General features: G+C 43.2%; 1 protein-coding gene across 1 annotated transcript in view; it reads left to right on the top strand.

The window, feature by feature from the left end:
• The window catches only part of AGXT2 (alanine--glyoxylate aminotransferase 2), a 41,608-nt gene extending 27,951 nt beyond the window's left edge, over positions 1-13,657 (top strand). The window contains exons 13-14 of the mRNA XM_058717085.1: positions 4,913-5,011; positions 13,224-13,657. Of these exons, the coding sequence (XP_058573068.1) occupies positions 4,913-5,011; positions 13,224-13,340 (216 nt within the window). The 3' untranslated portion in view covers positions 13,341-13,657. The remainder of the gene's footprint in view (positions 1-4,912; positions 5,012-13,223) is intronic.
• The last annotated feature ends 6,963 nt before the right edge of the window (positions 13,658-20,620 follow it).

Below are 20,620 nucleotides of genomic sequence, written 5' to 3'. Positions count from 1 at the left end.
CAGCCTACGGATGGATCTTCTTTCTTTATCCATTCTGATACCCTCTGCCTTTTGATTGGGACGTTTAGTCCATTTAAATTCAGAGTGATTATTGAAAGATATAGATTTAGTGTCATTGTGTTATCTGTAGATTTTGTGTTTGTGGTGATGTCTCGAGGGTCCTTTGTGGTCTTTGATGCTTTCCACTCACAGAATCCCCCTTAGGATCTCCTGCAGGGCTGGCTTAGTTCTTGTTTGTCTGGGATAGTCTTTATCTCTCCTTCCATTCTGAATGACAGCCTTGCTGGATAAAGGATTCTTGGCTGCATGTTTTTCCTATTCAGCACATTGAACATTTCCTACCACTCTTTTCTGGCCTGTCAAGTTCAGTGGACAGGTATGCTACTACCCTTATGTGACTACCCTTGTAGGTTAAGAAACTATGACCCTTGTAAGTTAAGGCCTGTTTGTCCCTAACTGCTTTCAAAATTCTCTCTTTGTCTTTGTATTTTGCCAGTTTCACGATAATATGTCATGAAGTTGACCTGTTTTGTTGATTTTGAAAGGAGTTCTCTGTTCCTTTTCAACTTGAATGTCTCTTTCCTTTCCAAATTAGGGGAGAGCTCATCTATAATTTGTTCAAATAAACCTTCTGCCCCTTTCTCTCTTTCTTCTTCTTCTGGAACTCCTGTGATAGGGATATTATTTTTTCATTTAATCATTAGGTCTCTAATTCTCTCCTCAGGGTCCAGTAATTCATTTTCCCTCTGTTTTTCAGCTTCATCATTTTACATAATTTTATCTTCTATTTCACCTATTCTCTCCTCTGCTTCTTCCATCCTTGCTGTCACTGCGTCTACTTTATTTTTCAACTTGTTTACAACATTTCTTAATCCATCATGACTATTTTATTAGGTCTTTGATCTATGCAGCAATAGATTCTCTGCCATCTTCTATGCTTTATTCAAGCCCAGCTACTAGTCCTATGACTGTTATTCTGAATTCTTGTTCAGATATATCGTTTATATCTGTTTTGAGCAATTCTCTGGCTGTCATTTCTTCCTGGAATTTCTTTTGAAGAGAATTCTTCCATTTCAAGATTTTGGCTAGGTTTCTGTATTTTATGTGTTTTAATAGCTTGTTATACATCCTGCATCTGTGAGTACTACTATATTTAAAAAGGGTCATATATTGTCCAAGGTCTGGCACTTTAGGAAGTGTTTTTGGAGTGTGTTGCATGCACTCTCTTGTTGTGACTTTGGCTGCTCTATCCCACTGCTTGTGATGGTGGATTGTTTGCATCTTCCATCAGGTGTTCTTTGCTTTGTTCGTTGAAGTAACCCTAGAAAAAAGGTAAGGGGAGGGGAGACCTTATCCCATCACAAAGAGAAAAATGAAAGGGAAAAAAAGACCAGGCAGAGAATCAAAGAAACTATAAAGCTTGACCCAGAGAGAGAGAGAGAGGAAAATAAAGAAGGAGACACAGAAAAGGTGTAATAATAATAGAGTAAAAATGCCTGATTAAACAAAAAACCAGAACAGAGAAAGAAAGAAAGAAAGAAAGAAAGAAAGAAAGAAAGAAAGAAAAAGATAGGTAGATATTAAGAATTGGCCAAAAAATCAAATCAGAAAGTATGAGCCTGATTCCAATGGGAGGAAAGAAAAAAAAGAGGAGGGTAGAAAGAAAAAGAAGGGAAAAAAGAAGAGAAGGAAAGAAAAGAAAAGAGAAAAAAAACAGACCAACATGCAAAACCACAGGACAATTGTCTGTTGGTGCCTGGAACCAGTGGCTGTGCGGGTCTGGAGGAGAGGCCATCTGGTTTGGTCAGCACCAGTCCTGCTCTAGTAGATAAGTGGTTACCAGGCACGGAGGGATGGGGTTTCATGTAAGCAGGTCCCACCTCCACTGAGGGTCGCTGTCCTGTTCCCTGAAGCCCCCCGTGTTGGTGATGGGGAGAAAGACGGCAACACCCCAGTCTCTTCTCCCTGGACCAGGTGTCTCAAGCCACGTCGTTCAGGCAGCCCTCACAGAATCGTGCAGGCAGGGGCTGGCCTTGCTCCACAATCTACAGCACCTGCCAGGCACTCGACTGGGATTGAAAACCCAATGTTTTAAAGGATCCTGCTCCACAAGGACCTGTTTCTGGGGTAGTGCCACTCTGCCCATCTGACAAATGGTCTCCAGTCCCACAGTACTCAAGGGAAGGGACTGCTCTCTCCCTGGGCACTCTGAGTTTGCTATTCCCCTCCCCACCCCAGGACCACACACATGGTGGTAGCTCTGGTCCAGAGAAAGTCAGGCACCCCTGAAAACTCTGATTTTCAGCTCCTATGGTGGTTTGCAAAGTAGAGCAATACAGAGAAAGCTCCCTCTGTATTTCTTGTTCCCCGGTCCATGGTGTGGAGAGGTTTTTCTCTCGTCTTAACAAAACCACAGAACCACAATCCACAGCTTCTCTTTCTCTCCCTTTTGTCACTCCACAGAAGGCGTCACCTCCCCTCCATTCCTACCCCACCTGTTTTATCTCTTCCAATCCACATACGTGCACCTCTGCCCCGCCAAGCTGTCTCCGTCCACCTGGGGAGATGTTTCTGTCACTCCGCAGACTGTATTCCTGGGTATTCCAAGTGTTCTGACCTCAACACAGCTGTGTCTGAGGGAAGCAGGAAGCCCAGGTCCCCCTACATCTCTGCCATCTTAACTCCTGCCCCTAAAAATCTATCAAGATTTTAAATGTATGCCTTTTGAGCTGGCAATTCCTCACCTAGAAATATGTCCTGAACAAATATTCACGGAAGTGTGTGAAGATATAGATGAGCAGGGTTGTTTGCAGGACTGTTTACAATCATAAAAAAAAATGGAAATGACATAACTGTCCAATGTTAGACGATGAAACAAATTACTCTACCAAAGAACAGAAATACTAGGTAACCTTTAAGCTGAGGTCCAAATAAGATGACATGGAAAGATGTCCATGATATATTGTAAATTGTAAAAAGCAAATTGAAAGACATTATAAAGTATGACTTTTTTTTTTTTTAATATGCATAGGGATGTATTTGTGCAGAGAGAAAAAGAGTCTGGTTCACATGAAATTATCAACAGGAGGTGAACCTAGGAGGACGATTGGGGGAGTGGAACCTCCATTTTTCCTTTATGTACTTCCATTCTGGTATAAGGCTTTATTCTCCATAACCATGGATTACTTTTATAATTACTTAAATGCTGATTAACAACAACAGCAACAAAGATAAACATGAAGCTACATTCCACACCCAATGAGAGGTCCGTTACTATCATTCCCACTTGGTTATCAAGCAGCTGGGACATAGGCTTGAGCACGGCGCCTGGGCAGGCTGTCCTGGGCTTTGCCGCAGAGTTTCCAGCCCTGCTTTTCTCTGCGGCATGCGTACAAGATGTTCAGTCATAGCAGCTGAGGCCAGGGGATGAGAAAATGGGCAAGGGAGCAGGGAGGGGGCTGGCCCAGTCCAGAGGCTAAATGTCACCTATCCAGATCCTCACTAGCCACCAAGGCCCCAGCTTCCCCGCAGCTTCCCCGCAGGAAACCTTTCCAGAGCGTGCTGAGCGCCTCTGACCTCTCATTATTCCCACACCACGTCTGCCCACTTTATGGCTCTCACAGTTTACCTCCATTATTTTGTCATATTTTAGTCTTCCCTGTCTACTAGATGAGAACATCAGCGACAGGCAGGAGTGTGTGATGACATTTCAGGATCAATGAGAAGATCCTGGCCTTGTCCCTGATCCCAGGTTCTCATTACTAGCACTCTGCAAGTTTAAATATGATTTTCCTTATCTTAAAGCTTTGAGTCAGGCAAAAATGTGAGCATCTCCAGGAGGTGTGGCCTTACTCTATGCTGGGACACTGAGACTTAAGCAAGAATGAAGGTTTGGGGGACAGTGCGGGGAGGGGATGTGTACCAAACTTTAGAGGTAGGGTGGGTAGGAAGCCCCGAGGAGCACAAAGCTGGGACCCCTGGAGGGAGCTCTCCTCTGCCTCACAAGGATGGCAGGAGCTGGTCCACGAGCCAGGATCAAGCCTCATGCATCTGAAACCAGAGAACCAGACCCCTGCTGATGTCTCACCACAGCCGTGCCGCAGAAGAGAGACCCGCGGCGGTGGTCGTGCTCAGCACCCAAGACAGGATCGCAGCAGTGATTCCCAGGGTGGGCACCTGCTGGGCATTCTACAAACCCAGATGCCTAGGCCTGCCCCAAGTCTCCTCATCCCATAGGCCGAGCCTGAGCCCCGAATGTCTGCGGTTTGAAAAGACCTCCAGGTCAGGCAGATACACAGACTTGAAACGACTAAGTCAACAGGAGGCATTTTGTAATCAGGCTCGGAAGACAGACACATAGAAAGGGCACCGGCCCCCAGCCCAGTGCCACCAAAGCGGTACTGGCCTGTCTGGACCCCCAGGGAGAGACCAACTTCAGATACCTGGTAACCTGAAAGAGCTTCTTGCCCCCCACCCCCACCCCAAAGTGCTTACCTTTCCTAACCCTGGGGGATTAAGTGTTGGGGGAGAAAGAGAAAATTCCACAAGCCAGGGAGATGAGACAGTCTTCCCACCCCAGCCGCGCAGGCCAAGCTGTGGCCCAGGGAAGGCCTGGATTGTTCCTGCCCCAGTATAACTTTGGAGTCATCTCCCGGACTTTGAAATGAGCCCTTTACATGAGCAAAACAAAGTGAAGAGTTGAGAATAAAGCCCCCTCCAAATCTGGCTCCCGGGATAACTGTTAGCTAAGAGTCACTGGCCATCTGCATTCGCCTTCAGTTTTATTTTTGAGAATTTGGGATGAATTGGAATAAAAACTAATATTTATTGCTTGAGTTGCTTTTTCTCTCCCTCTCTGATAGATGATGTCTTTAACAATTCATATCCAAATAGGAGATATTTTTGTTTGCAGATGGGTCGCCAACCACTTCCCCAGGAAGAAGTAAATCAAATCCATGAGGACTGCAAACGCATGGGGCTTATAATTGGCAGAGGTGGCATTTTTGCCCAGGTAAGAGTAAGACCGGTCTTTACCTACCCCTTTAGTTAGGCGTCTCCCTGATGTCCCAGTGCTGGTCACTTTGCTTCACCACCCGGCCCCACTTCCTCTGGGCACAAAGCTCAGGTATTTTCAAGAGAAAAGTGCAGGGAGGCCTTCAGACCACTAGAGGGCGCTGTGTCCAAGAGGTTTCATTATGGCAGCTCTCCGAGGAGGGTCTTACAAGGCACAAAAAGATGCACCCGCAAAGCAGAGGATTTCCAGTATAGGTCACAGTACAGTCATCACAATCATGCAATAACTAGTTTGTCTCCTGTATGAATTGGTTCTAATCCTGTAAAAGCAATGCTAGTCCTTCTTAACCCAGCCTTGGGCTCTGACTTTGAGGACCCTAAACCTGCTGGGACATAGTGGCCACTGTGCCCAGGAGCAACCTGAACGTGCTGGCCCAGGTGACCCTGCTAGACAGGTGGGGAACCACACTGGTTGGGTCCCTAATGAGAACCCAGAACCTGCCACTCGCAGTGCCCTTCACCCTGAAGCTGGAGATGCAGAGACCAGCTCTCCCTGCTTGCTTCCTGGAAAGGCCAAGTACAGCCCCAGTCAGGTGTGGGCCCTGGTGTGACCCTGCCCTGTGGGCATGCCCTGCTGCTGTCACTGGAGCCCTCTCCCAAATCTCTTATACCAGCCGGGCCCTCCCCCTAACGTGGTTCCAGGGCAGAAATTTAAGATTTAGGGTAGCTCTTGCTCCTCCCTTAATTTTTTTTGTCCTTTGTCTTCTTTCTTTCCCATTTTCAATGTCAATCATTCTTCCCAGTTTCCCTGCTCCATTTCTACTTCTCTCTTTAGTTCAGTGAACACTTTTGCCTCCTACTTCTCTGAGAAAATGGAAGCTCTTAAAGAAGGTCTCTGTAAACTCATCTGTCCCCACCTCCATTTTTTAAATTTTTTATTTATTTTTGAGAGAGAGAGAGAGAGAGTGTGTGTGTGTGTGTGAGAGAGAGAGAGAGCAGGGGAGGGGCAGAGAGTGAGACACAGAATCCAAAGCAGGCTCCAGGCTCTGAGCTGTCTGAGTGGGACTCGAACCCATGAACCATTAGATCATGACCTGAGCACAAGTCAGAAGCTCAACCGACTGAGCCACCCAGGCGCCCCAGCCCACATCCATTGTTTACTTCCTTTCTGGAAGATTCGGGGAATGAGGAGTCTCTCCTGTTCAGATTTAGATCTTCTACCTGTGGTCTTGACCCTTGACACTCTCTACCTTTGTTCAAGGGGACATCACTGTGTTCTTTTGTGTCTATAAGTTTTCCTCAACTTCCCCTGAAGCCTGTTAAGAAATAACTCCCCAAAAAAGGCCATCAAGCAAAACCAGAATGAGCACTTTTGCTGGGAGAGTCTTGATACGTTTTTTTCCTTGACCTGGTCACAAATATTTTTCCGTACAGATCAGAGCAATTTAATGATTAGAAATCCTAAGACCTGTAACTTATCAACATGAAACAACTATTTACCTACTTAGTTATTTCTTAGTTATATGGAAAACAATTAAGTGCTAGACAGCAGTTGCTACGCTGGATACAAAAGTTATAATGATAAATAAAATCCAGTCACTGGAGCTGGCAGGAGAGAAAGACATAGAAAGAGCAAATTACAGTACAATGTAGTAAGCTCATGGACAGCTATAGAAAGGGTATTACAGGAGGAAAGAGAAGGGACTCCCAGCCCAGACTTTCTAGCTAAGCTGAGCCTGTGTTACACAATGAGATAAACACTCAAAGCTTGTATAGAAACGTTACAGAGGGCAAAGAGCTGGGAGGGCACTAGTGTGATTGAAGCAGAAGGGAGGCAGTGAAAGGTAATAACAAAAAGCCTTAATGCTTGTCACTCTTGAAAACACTTTGCATTGACACAGCGAATGCTCTCAACCAGCCTATGAAAGAAATACTATTATTCTAATGTGACAGATGAAGCAAAAGAAGCACAGAGAGGTCAGGTAAATTACCCCAGTCACACAGCCAGTGAGTGGCAGAACCAGGATCCAGACTCAGGCGGTCTGATTTCTGAATCTTTGAAGAGAAGAACCCAAGGGGGCAAACCTGGGGGCCTTGAGTCTGGGGGTGGGGGGGGAGCTGATGGTGCTGCTTGAGCTCACCCGTAGTGGAGCTGTGGTTTTAAGGTGGCAAGAATGAGTGCAGCTTTGAACATGCTGCCTTAAGACAGGAGGGCCTTCCTGGAGAGACCTTTTACTCTGCCTGCCTCAAGTATTTGTCAGTGGGCTGCAGGTTATAAGGAAATTTAACTTTATCTGCCATTTTCTCCTGCCTTTGTTTCCCATCACATGACCCTCCCCTCCATAGCGAGGTGGGGGATGAAAACAAGAAGGAAATGGTAGATAAAATCAAATTTCCTTATGACCTGCAGCCCCCTGACAAATATTTGAGGCAAATACAGAGTATTCTCCAGGAACTCCTTAAAGTCTTAATGCTAATGATTTGCTAAAAGGAAAAACAACCTTAGCTTGACAATAGCAAGGCCCCTGGCATCTTCAGAGTCCTCTTTAGCATATGAAAGTCTTCTTGGAAACCTCCTTTTTTTGCCTTTACCTCCCCCAACTCCATAGTATGTAACCAGTCACTCCTCACAAGCCGAGCACAGCTCTTTCTGCCCACGGTCCTGTCCCTGTGCTTTAATAAAATCACCTTTTTTGCACCGAAGGCATCGCAAGGATTGTTTCTTGGCTGTCAGCTCCAGACCCCACCAACACTTCAAAACCCCATCAGCTCTGGCTGGAGTGCTGTCAGAAGGTTGACAGAGGCAGAGGCCAAACTGCAGTGGGTTGGGATGGAGGGCAGAGTGAAAAATAATGGCCAATAAGCATTAACCAGTCTTTTTAGTAAGTTTGGATGAAAAGAGACAATAGCATTCGTATGGTAGCTAGAATTGGGGGGGGCGGGGGTTGACAGATTTGTATCTGGTGTGGTTTGAATTTGTGTTAGCAGAGCTCTATGTCTGCTTGTTTATAGGCTGAGGAGGATTGAGAAATTGGAGGTTTAAGAGAACGGGATGCTTGAGACATCGTTGATGCGGGAGCATAAGGCAAGCTAAAGGAAAAGCACAAGCTAGCGCACACCCCACCCCCACCCCTCAACCCCACCCGGCATGTGGGGTACGTGTAATATTCCTCAGGAGCTCCTGGCTGCCAGAGAACAAAGGAAAGGACAGAAAACAAATGGTTAAAATGATAGGGTCTCCATCAGTACTAATATCTTAGTACAATTACAAAAAAGGGGGGCAATCTTATCAATACCCTAAAGTCCAGGACCCCCCCCCTCACTGTCTTAATGCTTTGCAGGAGGAAAAACAATCTTAACTTGACAATGGCTAGGCTTCCAGAAATCTATGAGCCTTTAGCATATGGAAAATCCCTTTAAGAAACTTCCTCTTGACTTTACCTCCCCCAACTTCACAGTATGTAACTGGTCATTCTTCACTCTTCACCTTTTTGCACCAAAGATGTCTTCAAGAATTATTTCTTGGCCGTCAGCTCCAAACCCCACCATCACCCAAAACCCCAACATCTTCAATGCAAGACGGGTGGTTTTATTAAAGCACAGGGAAAGGACCCATGGACAGAAAGAGCTGCACTGGGGTTGTATAAGATTTTCTATCCTGTGGAGAGGAGGGTGATGTTAGGGCTCCAGGGAATTGAGTGTATAGGCTTCTAGAGTTTGCTTTTTTTCTTGTAAATCATTAAGACAGTTGCAGACTGAGGGAGACTCACATGCTGCCAGACTGTGATATCTATCAGTTAACCACTTGGTTTTCCTTTTCTTTTGTTCTTGCCCAGTCAGGAGTGCCTGAGGAAAGTCACACATTGTGCTTTGCCCTCAGCTTGACTTTTGCTCCCTCAGCATTTCCCCCTGAACAATTCTGACCCTTAAATCTTTACGGTTGTTGAAGGCGGAAGGTCTTATCTTCTGTAACTTCTTCCTGCTGAGTGGGAGCATAGAGACATTTCTATCTACAGGTCAACATTGGTCAGTGAGAGAATGTATAGGAAAGTTATGAAGGACAGAGGCAGCTGAATCCAACATGGACAACATACATGAACCTCCTTGAGTAGAAAGGATCATCTGTTGGCTTGAAAATATTGTAGCGATGGAGTCTTGGCACCAGGAAGGGAGACATGGGAGAAAATAGCAAAACATAATTAAATAACAAAAAGCACAAATAAGAGTCCTTTGGTAGTGGACAAAAATCCTCTTCCAGTCCAGGAGTATAACCAATCATGAAAGGCAAGAGAGGGATCATTTAAAATGCTAATTTGAGTATTCATGTCAGTTAGAAACCCAGAAATATTTTTGTGACAATCTGGAATGTATACAGAGCTTTCTGTAGCTATGAGAGCACGAGCTCCCCCTTGTGCAGCAGTTAGAACATCTAATGCCATTCTGTTTCATAGAACTGTTTTATGCATTTGGGTTATTTCAGTGTGTAATAATGTAATGCTATTTTGAGAGTCATTTAAGGCTTTATTTTTTATTTTTTATTTTTTTATTTTTTTATTTTTGGGACAGAGAGAGGCAGAGCATGAACGGGGGAGGGGCAGAGAGAGAGGGAGACACAGAATCGGAAACAGGCTCCAGGCTCCGAGCCATCAGCCCAGAGCCTGACGCGGGGCTCGAACTCACGGACCGCGAGATCGTGACCTGGCTGAAGTCGGACGCTTAACCGACTGCGCCACCCAGGCGCCCCTCATTTAAGGCTTTAATTGTGTAATAGTTCATGTTAGCCATCATATAGTCTCTGTTTTGTTTAGTAAGCAATCAGGTAATTAATAAGAGGTGCATTTTATAGAAACAAAAGAAAAATATAGGTTAATGGTTGGAGCAAATTACAAGCCCAGTGTCAAAGTCCCAAGTGCTGCCAGTGAGATGTTTAGATGTAGGCTTGAAGCGTCCTCACATGGAGCCTGATGTAAGGCTGGAACCCATGAACTGTGAGATTGTGACCTGAGCCAAATCCAAGGGTCACACACTTAACCCGCTGAGCCACCCAGGCACCCCATGAATTGTTCTTTTAGTTGTATGGCCCTGGGGGGGGGGGGTACATAATACGACCCAGTAGGGGCCTTCCCATTTCAGATTTAAGTCTCCTGCTGTATTAGATTTCCACTCTTTTAAATAAACCATGTCTCCTGGGTTTATATGGGGTCAGTTGCTCGTTACTGTCAGATCAGGTTTAGGGAGGATATGGTTTGCACATTCATTTAGAGCTTTATTCATTAACCTGGCTTCAAGCGACTAATTTAATAAAGCACTATGGTCTTTATCTACTTATAGGTCTATGGTGAAAAAAGTCCTTTCATATACAATTGTTGGGGGAATCCATCCCATTTTCCAGTTGTTCAAACAATCCTGTGCCCATGGGGTCTTGTTATTATCCTCAGAGAATGACAAGCAAGAAAATTGACTGTCTGTGAGCTATTGTGGCAGTTTCTTTGAAATTTACCTCAAGTTGTCCAGCATCAGTTCTTAGGGCTTTTAGGAAAAAGATAGTTTTAGTGTTTAGTGACTTTAAGTCAAGAGAATAGAAGAAGATTAGAAATATTAGTTGGAGAGCCATAGCCAAATACGTGAGGAAACCAGAAGAATTCAGGATCTAGTCTAGTTTACAATAAATAGTGTTAAAATTTAATATCTACGGAGATGTGTTATTGAAACATAATTTTTCTCTATAATTACCCTCATTTTCATAGATAGCAAAATTAAGACTAATTTGTTTGTAAAATGATATACACAAGCTCAGCAAGTACAGTGATAGATCATAAAGATCTTTTAAAATTTGTTTTGCTGGAACTTTTCGTAAGGAATCTCGACTGAACTTTTAGTAGCCCCTCTAGGCAGAAGCCAAGCCAAATACAGGCCATCAGACAGGACTGCAGTACCTGCAGATGTGGGCAGATTCCTCTTCTCGAGGTCCCCAAATATCCTGAGGTTCCTGCACCTGCCAGGAAGTGACCTTCTTTACTCACCTGGTGAGGCTGCTGTAAGCAAAGTATCAGGCCAACATTTCAAGGGGATTTATGGCTCCTTGTTTCATAACGTCAACCTTGGTTCCTTAAAGCTGTCTGGTCATAGCTGAGTCTATGCATGTCTCTCAAACATGACATTCCAGTCAAAGTCTGGATAAAATGACCAATGTATCCAGTGGTGTCCTGTTACAAGGAGAACAGATGCTTATTGAACTTAATGCAAATAACTGTGATTTTGCCACGGAAGAAAGAATACTCACTGAGACTTTTTGAATTTCAGAGGGTTCAGGTAGAAAGAAAAGTTAAATGCTTCAATTTGTTTACAAAGGAATACTTGATCACATTTCTGTATTTCATGGATATCTTAAGAGAAAGTTTCCTTAATCTGGAAGAGCAAACGTTAGAGAACCAGCAATGTTTCAAACCAGAGTCACAAAAACCTATCAATCACCATCTTCTTCAGTTCATTTAGTTCCATGTTACTAATTCTTACTCAGTTTGAATGCAGCTTTTTGTTAGTTCTGGAAATTCTTACCCATTTTAGTTTTATGATCTTAAAGATATTAATATCATACCAAATACATAAATCAGCAAATTAACACAACAAATAAAGTAAACCTAATTGGGCAAAAAGACTTCCTTTACAATTTAAATCTTGGGGAAGTTTGTTTAAAACGCTCAGAAATAAAAATAAATAAATAAATAAAAAATAAAATGAAAAGCTCAGAAAGAGGTTTTTCAGGTTTTTGTTGTTGTTGTTTCAGTTCAGAGCCCACTTTAGATCCTCTGTCCCTTTCTCTCTGTCCTTTCCCTGCCTGCACTCTCTCAAAAATAAAATTAAAACATTAAAAAGAAAAAAAAAAAAGAATTTCTATCCTGTGGAGGGGAGGGTGATGTTAAGGCTCCAGGAAATTGAGTCTATAGGCTTCTGGAGATTGTCGTTTTTCTTTTAAATCATTAAGACGGTTGCAGACTGACGAGACTATCATCGGTTAACTGATCTCTATCGGTTAACCATGTTTTCCCTTTCCTTTGTTCTTGGGCAGCCAGGAGTGCGTGAGAAATGACACATATACCCCACCTGGAGAGAGAGGGTTACAGGGTGTTAGTTTGTGCCTTTCCCTCAGCTTGCCTTTTGCTCCTTCATCAGGAGTATCCAGGGCCAAGGGCACAGGCAGAAATTTTGGAGTTAAATAGTAAAGACACCTAGTTCTGTTCACCTTCAGGCGGGGATGGAAGAATGGATGTGGGAGCAAACAAGTTTATAGAAAGATCTTTCCTGACAGCTTCTGAGAAGCATGAGGCAAGGTTGTCTATGAAACAGAGTGAGAGGCGTAGGAGTTGGAGAAAATTGAGAAGGATGATAAAAGTTTAGAATGGGGAAGGAAGCTGACAGAAGACCAGAGAAATTTCTGAACCAGCAGAAGTTGGAGACTGAAAATCTAATGGTGTCAGTCTCCCCAGCAGTAAGGTTTTCTCCAACACTTCCCGCCTGCCATGTTGGAGCCGTGTGGTTCAATCACAGCTTTGACCAAGGTTGGAACCTGTGTGTGTGGGTGCAGCAGCAGAAGATGGGGTGCACACGAAATGAGGGGGCAAGTGAGAAAGTAGTTCCAACAATCAATGAGACTGGCTGGGCAGGAAAAGGGAAGACACTGAGTGGGGCAAAGACCTGAAGCTATGGAGGATTGAGGAGACTGAAGTTTTCATGAAAAGGGTAGATGTCATGGGAGTCAGAAACTGGGTTATCCCTGGCAAAGAGGAAGCTCGCAGCACTGGCCTTGGGTGGGAACCGATGCAGAGATGAAGTTTCTGGGAGTTGTGGCCATCAAGAAACTGAGATGCTAGTTTGTAGGGCTGTATCCGGGACATGGAGGTCACCCTCAGTGCCTGCAGAAATGGAGTGTAGATCAGTGCCTAAGACCTCAGTGAAGGAGGTAGAAAAACCAGGAGGTGAGCAGATGACAAAAAAAGGAAGAGGGGCAGAGCCAGATGGTACCAGAATTTTTATGAGACTAAAAGATGAATGGCTTGGGTATGGCATTGGGAAGGAAGGAGACCAACCCAGGAGGGAAACGCAAGAAATGTCATAAAAATAAGGTTTTAGATTCTTAGCTTGGTGCATTTTCTCAGAGTTATATTTGATTCTAGGATGATCTGCTGCTCTATTTTCCTTTGTCTCCCCAGACCTTCCGCATCGCGCCCTCAATGTGCATCACTAAACCAGATGTTCATTTTGCAGTGGAAGTATTTCGGTCTGCCTTAATCCAACACATGGAGAGAAGAGCTCAACAAAATTCTTAAAGATAAAAAACCATAAGCTTCAAGAACTTCCCACTTATGTTCAAGGGTTAATTTGAGGAATTCAATTATATAATTGGTATATGTTGTCCAAGACATGGTTGACTGACTACCAACCACATTTGTTACCAAAGCCCCTATTATCTAGAGAAATCTGTCCTTCAGGAAGAGATCTCTATCCCTAGCTCAGAGAATGAATCTTAATTAGTTTAGTTTAGTAATGGTAATTTAATTTCATTTTGCCAGCAGTTGGTTTATGCATGACATCTGACATATTTGGGGACAATAAATCCTGAAGAAAAGTATTTTGATGGACATGACTTCAGGCAAAGGTTTCTTTATCCTTCATTCTTCATCATCAGAAGACATGTCTTCTTGAACTGGGCATCTTATGTCATGATGGAACTGCTCAAATCATGTCAGCCATTTTCAGGCCATGAAGACAAAAGTTCTTTGCTAGGGTTGGAAGGTAGAAACAAGCCGAGTCTAGGGGCACCAACATTGGCTCAGGTCATGATCTCCCAGTCCATGGGTTCAAGCCCCACATCGGGCTCTGTGCTGACAGCTCAGAGCCTGGAGCCTGCTTCAAATTCTGTGTTGCCCTCTCTCTGCCCCTCCCTTGCTCATGCTGTCTCTCTCTCTCTCTCTCTCTCTCTCTCTCTTTCAAAAAAATAAACATGAAAAAAAATTTTTTAAGAGAAAGAAGCTGAGCTTTTAGTAATGTCAATGAGCCACTGACTTAGCCAAACCTAGATTCTTACCTTGGACCTTCTTGCTATATGAGATAATAAATTCTTTGTATTGCACATTTTTGATTTAAGCTTTCTATTATTGTAGCCATAAGCATCCCAAGAAATGATGCAGAAGATATCCTAGGAAGATAGCCATCCCCTTCGTTTTTAACTCCATTAAAATATTTATCAGAGCCTTCTTCTCAATTTCCACTTCCATCCCCTCACCCTGAACTAAACCCTTGTTACTCCTATTGCAATAGTCTCTAAGACCAGAATTTTCCAAACTTTTGTCATTAGAAAATGCACATTCATCATGTTTTTCCTCCATATGTGTAAAACACCTGACTTAGAACTGATAGTAACCTTTCTATAATAAGAACAAATGAGAAATCAGTACTACTTGTCATAACTGGAAAATAATCCTACAAATAGAATGAACACAAAGCAATGTAATTCAGTTTTAGCAAAATGCAATTGCTTGCAGATGTTCTCAGTCTGAGGCTTGTTCTCTCTTTGTTCAAAAGGGAGATTCAAGAGTATTTGAGGTCTGTCAAAAACTGCTGGCAAACTGACATCCTTTCCTTAGCACAAACAGGAGAGGATCTGCAGAACTGAAAGGAAATAACTTTCTCAGCATGCATAGATGTTTATCTGAGCTGTGTCCAGTTGGATGCCATGTTCTAGTAACCTACCCCCTGAGGTATCTGTTCCGCTAACGCATCCTATACCTCGCTGCCAAATTTGTCTCCCTTGGTTATTGATTTAAACATGGCATCCCCTTGCACAGAAACTTCCAGTTGCTCCCCATTGTTTCCCGGATAAGATCAAAACCTCTTTAACAAGGAGTTCAATTCCTTCCTGTATCCAATTTCCAAACAGAGCAAACGTTTTAGAAATGCTCTGTTTTGAAAAGTGGAAAGGTCATTGAATTGAGAGCCAAATGATCTGAATTCTAAACTCAGTTCTTCCACCACTTATTTATTCTAGATGACCTTGGGTGAGCCTTCTAGCCACTTTTTGAACCTCATTTTGTTCCCAGGCATATCAATACTTGCCCTTCCTACCTCCTGAGTTGTGTTGTGGATCAAGTAAGCTAATGAATTAAAAGCACTTTATAAACCCATGAACTATGCAAATAGAAATTCTTCCCTTCAAGCTACATTTCTCTTCTTCCTTTTACTACAATATCTCCCAAGAGCAGTTTTTGTGCTTCTGTTATGCTTCCTTGCGTCCTGGCCATGTCTCAACAACTAGGATCTCACTCCTGCCTCTCATTCCTTGGAAACTGCCTCTCAAAAGGCCATCAGTGACTTCCTTATGACCAAAATATAACGTTTCCTTTCAATGTTCTTCCTAAACAACTGCTCTTTTATTTATTTATTTTTGTAAGTAGGCTCCACACCCAATGTGGGGCTTGAACTCACAACACTGAGATCAAAAGTCATATGTTCTAGTGACCGAGCCAGCCAAGCACCCCACAACTGCTCCTTTTTGAATAGGATTTTCCTTGGTTTCTGCAGTGTGGTCCTTCTGTCTCTGATGGCTCCTTCTCAGTCTCTTTCCTGGCAACTCCTCAACTTCAAGGTTCTATCCCGGGCCATCTCTTCTTCCATGCTATACTCTCTTCCTCCGAGTACCTCATCTGCTTCAGGAATTTTACCTGTCCTGACTATGCTGATGACTTCCAAATATTCATCCTCAGTGTCAACCTTTTTTCTGAGCCCCAGCCCAAAGATTCTAGCTGTCTGGATCTTCATTCGGATGTCACAAGGACCCTTAAAATATATCAGACATAAAATACATTGAATATCTCTCCTCCAGTGAAACCCTGGATTAATTGTACCATTTTGTCTAGGGCTCACAATTCAGGGCATTGTTTTCCACCAAGTAATTTTTTTTCCCTTCATATGACTGAGTTTAATGAATACATTCTCCAACAGCTTTTTCAATATGTCCACTTCAACCAAAACTACCTTAAATTGGGCCATCATCGTTATCTCCTCTAAACTATTTAAACTACCTCCTAACTGGTATTCTGGACTCCTTCCCAATCCATTCTCTATACTGACACCAGAGTTACTTACTTAAAGGATAAATATGTTCACATCTTTCACCTCTTGAAGACTTTGAGGGTTCCTTATTGTCCATGGAACAAAGTCCAAACTCCAACTATTATGACATTAAAAGGCCTTCATAATTTGTCCCCCAACCACCTTTATGCACTTTACTTCTGTTCTTTCCATCCTATGCACATCAGTTCTTTGCTCCTATAGTTCACTCTACCTGGTAGGTTCTTCCTCTCTTCATTGTCAATGGAAATTATGGGGTCAAAGAGTTTAGACAAAGAAGCCAAGACTTACTTCTTTGTTCCTCTTCAAAGCCTTCTCATTTTCAATATTCCTTTCCTTTAAAATAAAGCAAAAGGGAAAAACACTGAAAATAAATTTATAATAACCATTTGGGAATTTAGCAAAACATGAAGAGGAAACAATAAGACACAAATCCAAAACAAAGCAAACAAGAAAACAAAATGTTTCATGCTCAAGCCCAGGTCCCTGCCAATGCCAAAACATCCTCTCCTGGAAGGAATGGGCTAGAGAGATTTCATCGTTCAGATAAATTCATAGAACACATTCCTTGTGGCTTCCTGAGTCCTATAGGACCTTGTGTACACTATTACTGTCTCACCTCCAGGGATCACTATAGAGTAAAAGCCGGCTGTGGAATTCTGCCAGGGAGCAGGGTTCTGGGTCTCACTTCCTAATAATGAGAGTTTCATGGCTCTATCTGAATGCTTATTGATCAGGAGAAACTGCTCCTCTTTTTTTTTTAAGTTTATTTTTTTATTTCGAGAGAGAGAGAGAGAGGGCACATGCAAGTGAGGAGGGGCAGAGAAAGAGTGAGAGAGAGAAAATCCCAAGCAGGCTCCAAACTGTTAGCGCACAGCCTGATTTGGGGCTCAAACTCAGGAACCGTGAGATCATAACCTGAGCTGAAGTCAGGCTGTTAACCAACTGAGCCACCAGGGCATCCCAGGTCCTCTTTCTTGAGGAGCAGGTGGGGATTTAAGATGTATAAGCCATCAAAGGAATGGAGCAAAAAGGGCAAAAATTATGCCCTTACAGCACGTATGGTCATTCATCCCTTTCACTAGTTCATAAACATGATGGATTTCTACTTCTTTCCATTTGGAGCCGTGGGCAGGAGTTTAGCACCACCATTTTCCTCCCTTCCATTTTCTGCTCTACCCACAGGAGGTGGGAGGCAAGCCAGCTTATATAAGGCAAGGAACCCACATTCTTGCCAAGCTCTTTTTTACTTCTTTACTTGTTAAAATGGTCTAAAGTGAAGATAATGAACACTCAGCTCAAGTAAACTTTTTTCCACACAAGGAACATATTGACAGTTAATCATGTGATCAGAATATAAAAGTAAAAGGCTGGCAGCTGTTTAAAAATTCTTGAAATGCCAATCCACTCAGAAGAGAGTAATTAAAATTAAAAAAAAGACCACGTTACATCAAGCTTTGGTTATGCCACTAATAATAATTATAAAGTGATATAAAACAACACTTATAAAGAGACAATACAGTCACAAACTATGCTCTTGGTTTCCTTATAAAACTCCATTTTTTTACATCAGTGTAGTTTTTAACTTCCAAGTAATTCAAGCTCACCTCAGAAGGTGTCTCTAAACCACAGGAGGACTGAATTCTTCTTCTACCTTTTCAATCCCACTTTCTTGTAGAGAACAACAAAAGCATAACAGAGAACATCACAACATTTGCTACTTTGTCATCAGAATGTCAATGCCAGAACATCTTAGTCATCATTAGAAGCAGGTTGAAGGCTACTGAGCCCTGCATCCATCCTTGCTCTGGGTTACTTAAAGCACAAGGCTCACTTCCAACACGGCACAAGCAGTAAAAATGGGCCATAGCTTTGTCCCTTTAAAAATGGGCACAGTACAATCCAACTCCACAAAATACCTCAACAAAAGCGAAAGGTCCACCGAATCTCGTAAGAGTGAAAACACAGAAACAAAGTCTTCATTATACCAATTCAGACGTAGGGAGCATTTGGTAGAATTGGAAGTGTCATCCCGCATTACATGACGAAGAGCAGCCAAAGAGATGTCAAGAAAACCATCTAATTAAGAACTGGTTTGGGAGAGTCATTTCGGACAGCAACTAGTGAAAACAGAAACTTTTAATTAGTCGGAACATGATGCAATGGAGTGAGTCTGCGTACTCTCCGCTTGATTTGTTTCCAGCAAATTCACCTCTCTAAGCGGAAGCTTCCTGTCTCCAAAGAGAATAATATAACGTCGTGGAACCCTTAAGAGGAATAAATAAGAAAATACACCAGCATCTGCTCAACTAATATTAACTCTTTCCTTGGCATCTCTTTCCTTTTGACACTGAACTTCCTTAGCTGGTGCTTGGGCTAATGTCTATTGTTGTGTATACAACTCATGTCCCTTACTGGACTCTAAACTACTGGCAGACTGACCTTGTCTTCTCCATCCTCGTATATCTGCCTAACAGCTCACCTTACAGAAAGGCAAAAACCAACTCCCCTTGGTGATGTGTGCATTTTACCCATAGATGTTACAATGTCACCAACAGTTTAAGGCAGCAAGGAGCGCATCTGAAATAAACGATGAGTCATGTGATACGGGGTTTTGTGTGTGTGTGTGTGTGTGTGTGTGTATTAAGAAACCTATATATTTAGGTTTATCTTCTTAAACATGTGGAATATATAATTGGAAACATATATAACATAGAGAAATACGTATTTGGAAATATATTATGTCAGTGTAGAATTTCAAGTAATAAAGTACCTGCGAGTATTTTAGAAAGAAAGTCGCCCTGGGGTGCCTGAGTGGCTCAGCGGTTAAGCATCCGACTTCGGCTCAGGTCACGGTCTCGCTGTCCGTGAGTTCGAGCCCTGCGTCGGGCTCTGTGCTGACTGCTCAGAGCCTGGAGCCTGTTTCAGATTCTGTGTCTCCCTCTCTATCTGACCCTCCCCCGTTCATGCTCTGTCTCTCTCTGTCTCAAAAACAGATAAACGTTAAAAAAAATTAATAAAAAATAAAAAAAGAAAGAAAGAAAGTCACCCTTTGATGATTGGGAGAAGACCATAGTTTGCACAGGAGGAATCAAGATGGTTCCCGGATACCTTCCCTTCTTTGTTTAAGGGGTGTCCCAATTCCTAGCCTTCTCAGGTCCCCAACTCACACCATGGAGTTCACACTAGTCTCCCCACTCCCAGGGCTTGTGCTCACCCTCCTGTCCTCCACCCGCAGTGCTGCCCTCCTCCTGAGCCCCGAGGCCTCACTACCTACCACCTACTCATCCATCACAGAGACCACATGCACGTTGATGGTGGGTTATTTCACAGAAACCTTTACCCTGCCCCCCCCACACCTCAAGCATCCATGTCCTCTAGGATTTTGCTGCATGAATTGTTTATTCTCTGCTGGATTTTCCCCTTCTACATTCCTCTCCTTCCTTCCCCTCAACCTTTAAGTGTGCTTCTCTCTCCTATTAAAAAAAAAAACAACCTTTCTGCAAACACTCTTCCTAAAATTATGCTGCCGGGGTGCTGCTCCGTCCCTTCCTCACCTCCCACCTCCACTTCCTCAGTGCCCTGCAGGCTGGCTCCCAGATACCTGTTCTTATAAAAGTTGCCGGTAACCCCTGTGATGATTATTCTTATGTGGGAACTTGACTGGCCATGAAATTTCCAGATATCTTATAAACCCTTATTTCTGGGTGTCTGTCAGAGTGATTTCAAAGAGGTTAGCCTTTAGATTGGTGGACTGAGGAAAGCAGATGGACCTCCCAAGCCTGGGTGGGCATCATGCCACTTGCTGAGGGTCAGAATAGAACAAAAAGGTGGAGGAAGATTGGATGTGCCCTGTCTCTGACCACTAGAGCTGAGACATTGATCTCCTCCTGCCCAGCATTCTTGCTTCTCAGGCCCTCAGACCCAGACTGGAAAGTGCAGCTTTGGCTCCTCTCCTGGGTTCTTGGGCCTTCGAAATACAGCTGGCTTCTCTGGGTCTCCGGCCTGCACATGACAGACTGTGGGACTTCCCAGCCTCCCTGATCATGTGATCCAATAACTTATAATGAGTCTCTTTCTAGATTTAGCTATATATCTATCTGTGTAGATATATGTATACATATAGAAAATCTGTCTACATAGATACATTTATATCAGCATATATAAATATATACATATATCTATATAGATGGATATATGGTTAACTAGCTAGATCCTATTGGTTCCGTTTCTCTGGAAAACCCTAATACAACCCCTTACCTGCTAAATTCCACAGAATGTCTTCAGCCCTCACCTTACTTGGAAGCTCTGTGGCAGCTGAGACTGTTGGTCACATTCTTCTTCTAAAAATTCTCTTCTTCCATTTTTTTTTTTTAATGGCTCCACACTCTCCCATCCTCTTACTACCTCTTGAGTCTTTAGTATTCCCATGCACTGGTTTTTGTCTAGTTTGCTTCCAAATGCTGCTATATCCCAGGGA

Source organism: Neofelis nebulosa, chromosome 1, assembly GCF_028018385.1.
Source record: "Neofelis nebulosa isolate mNeoNeb1 chromosome 1, mNeoNeb1.pri, whole genome shotgun sequence".
Taxonomy (NCBI): Eukaryota; Metazoa; Chordata; class Mammalia; order Carnivora; family Felidae; genus Neofelis; species Neofelis nebulosa.
This window is presented reverse-complemented; position numbering and strand designations above follow the sequence as displayed.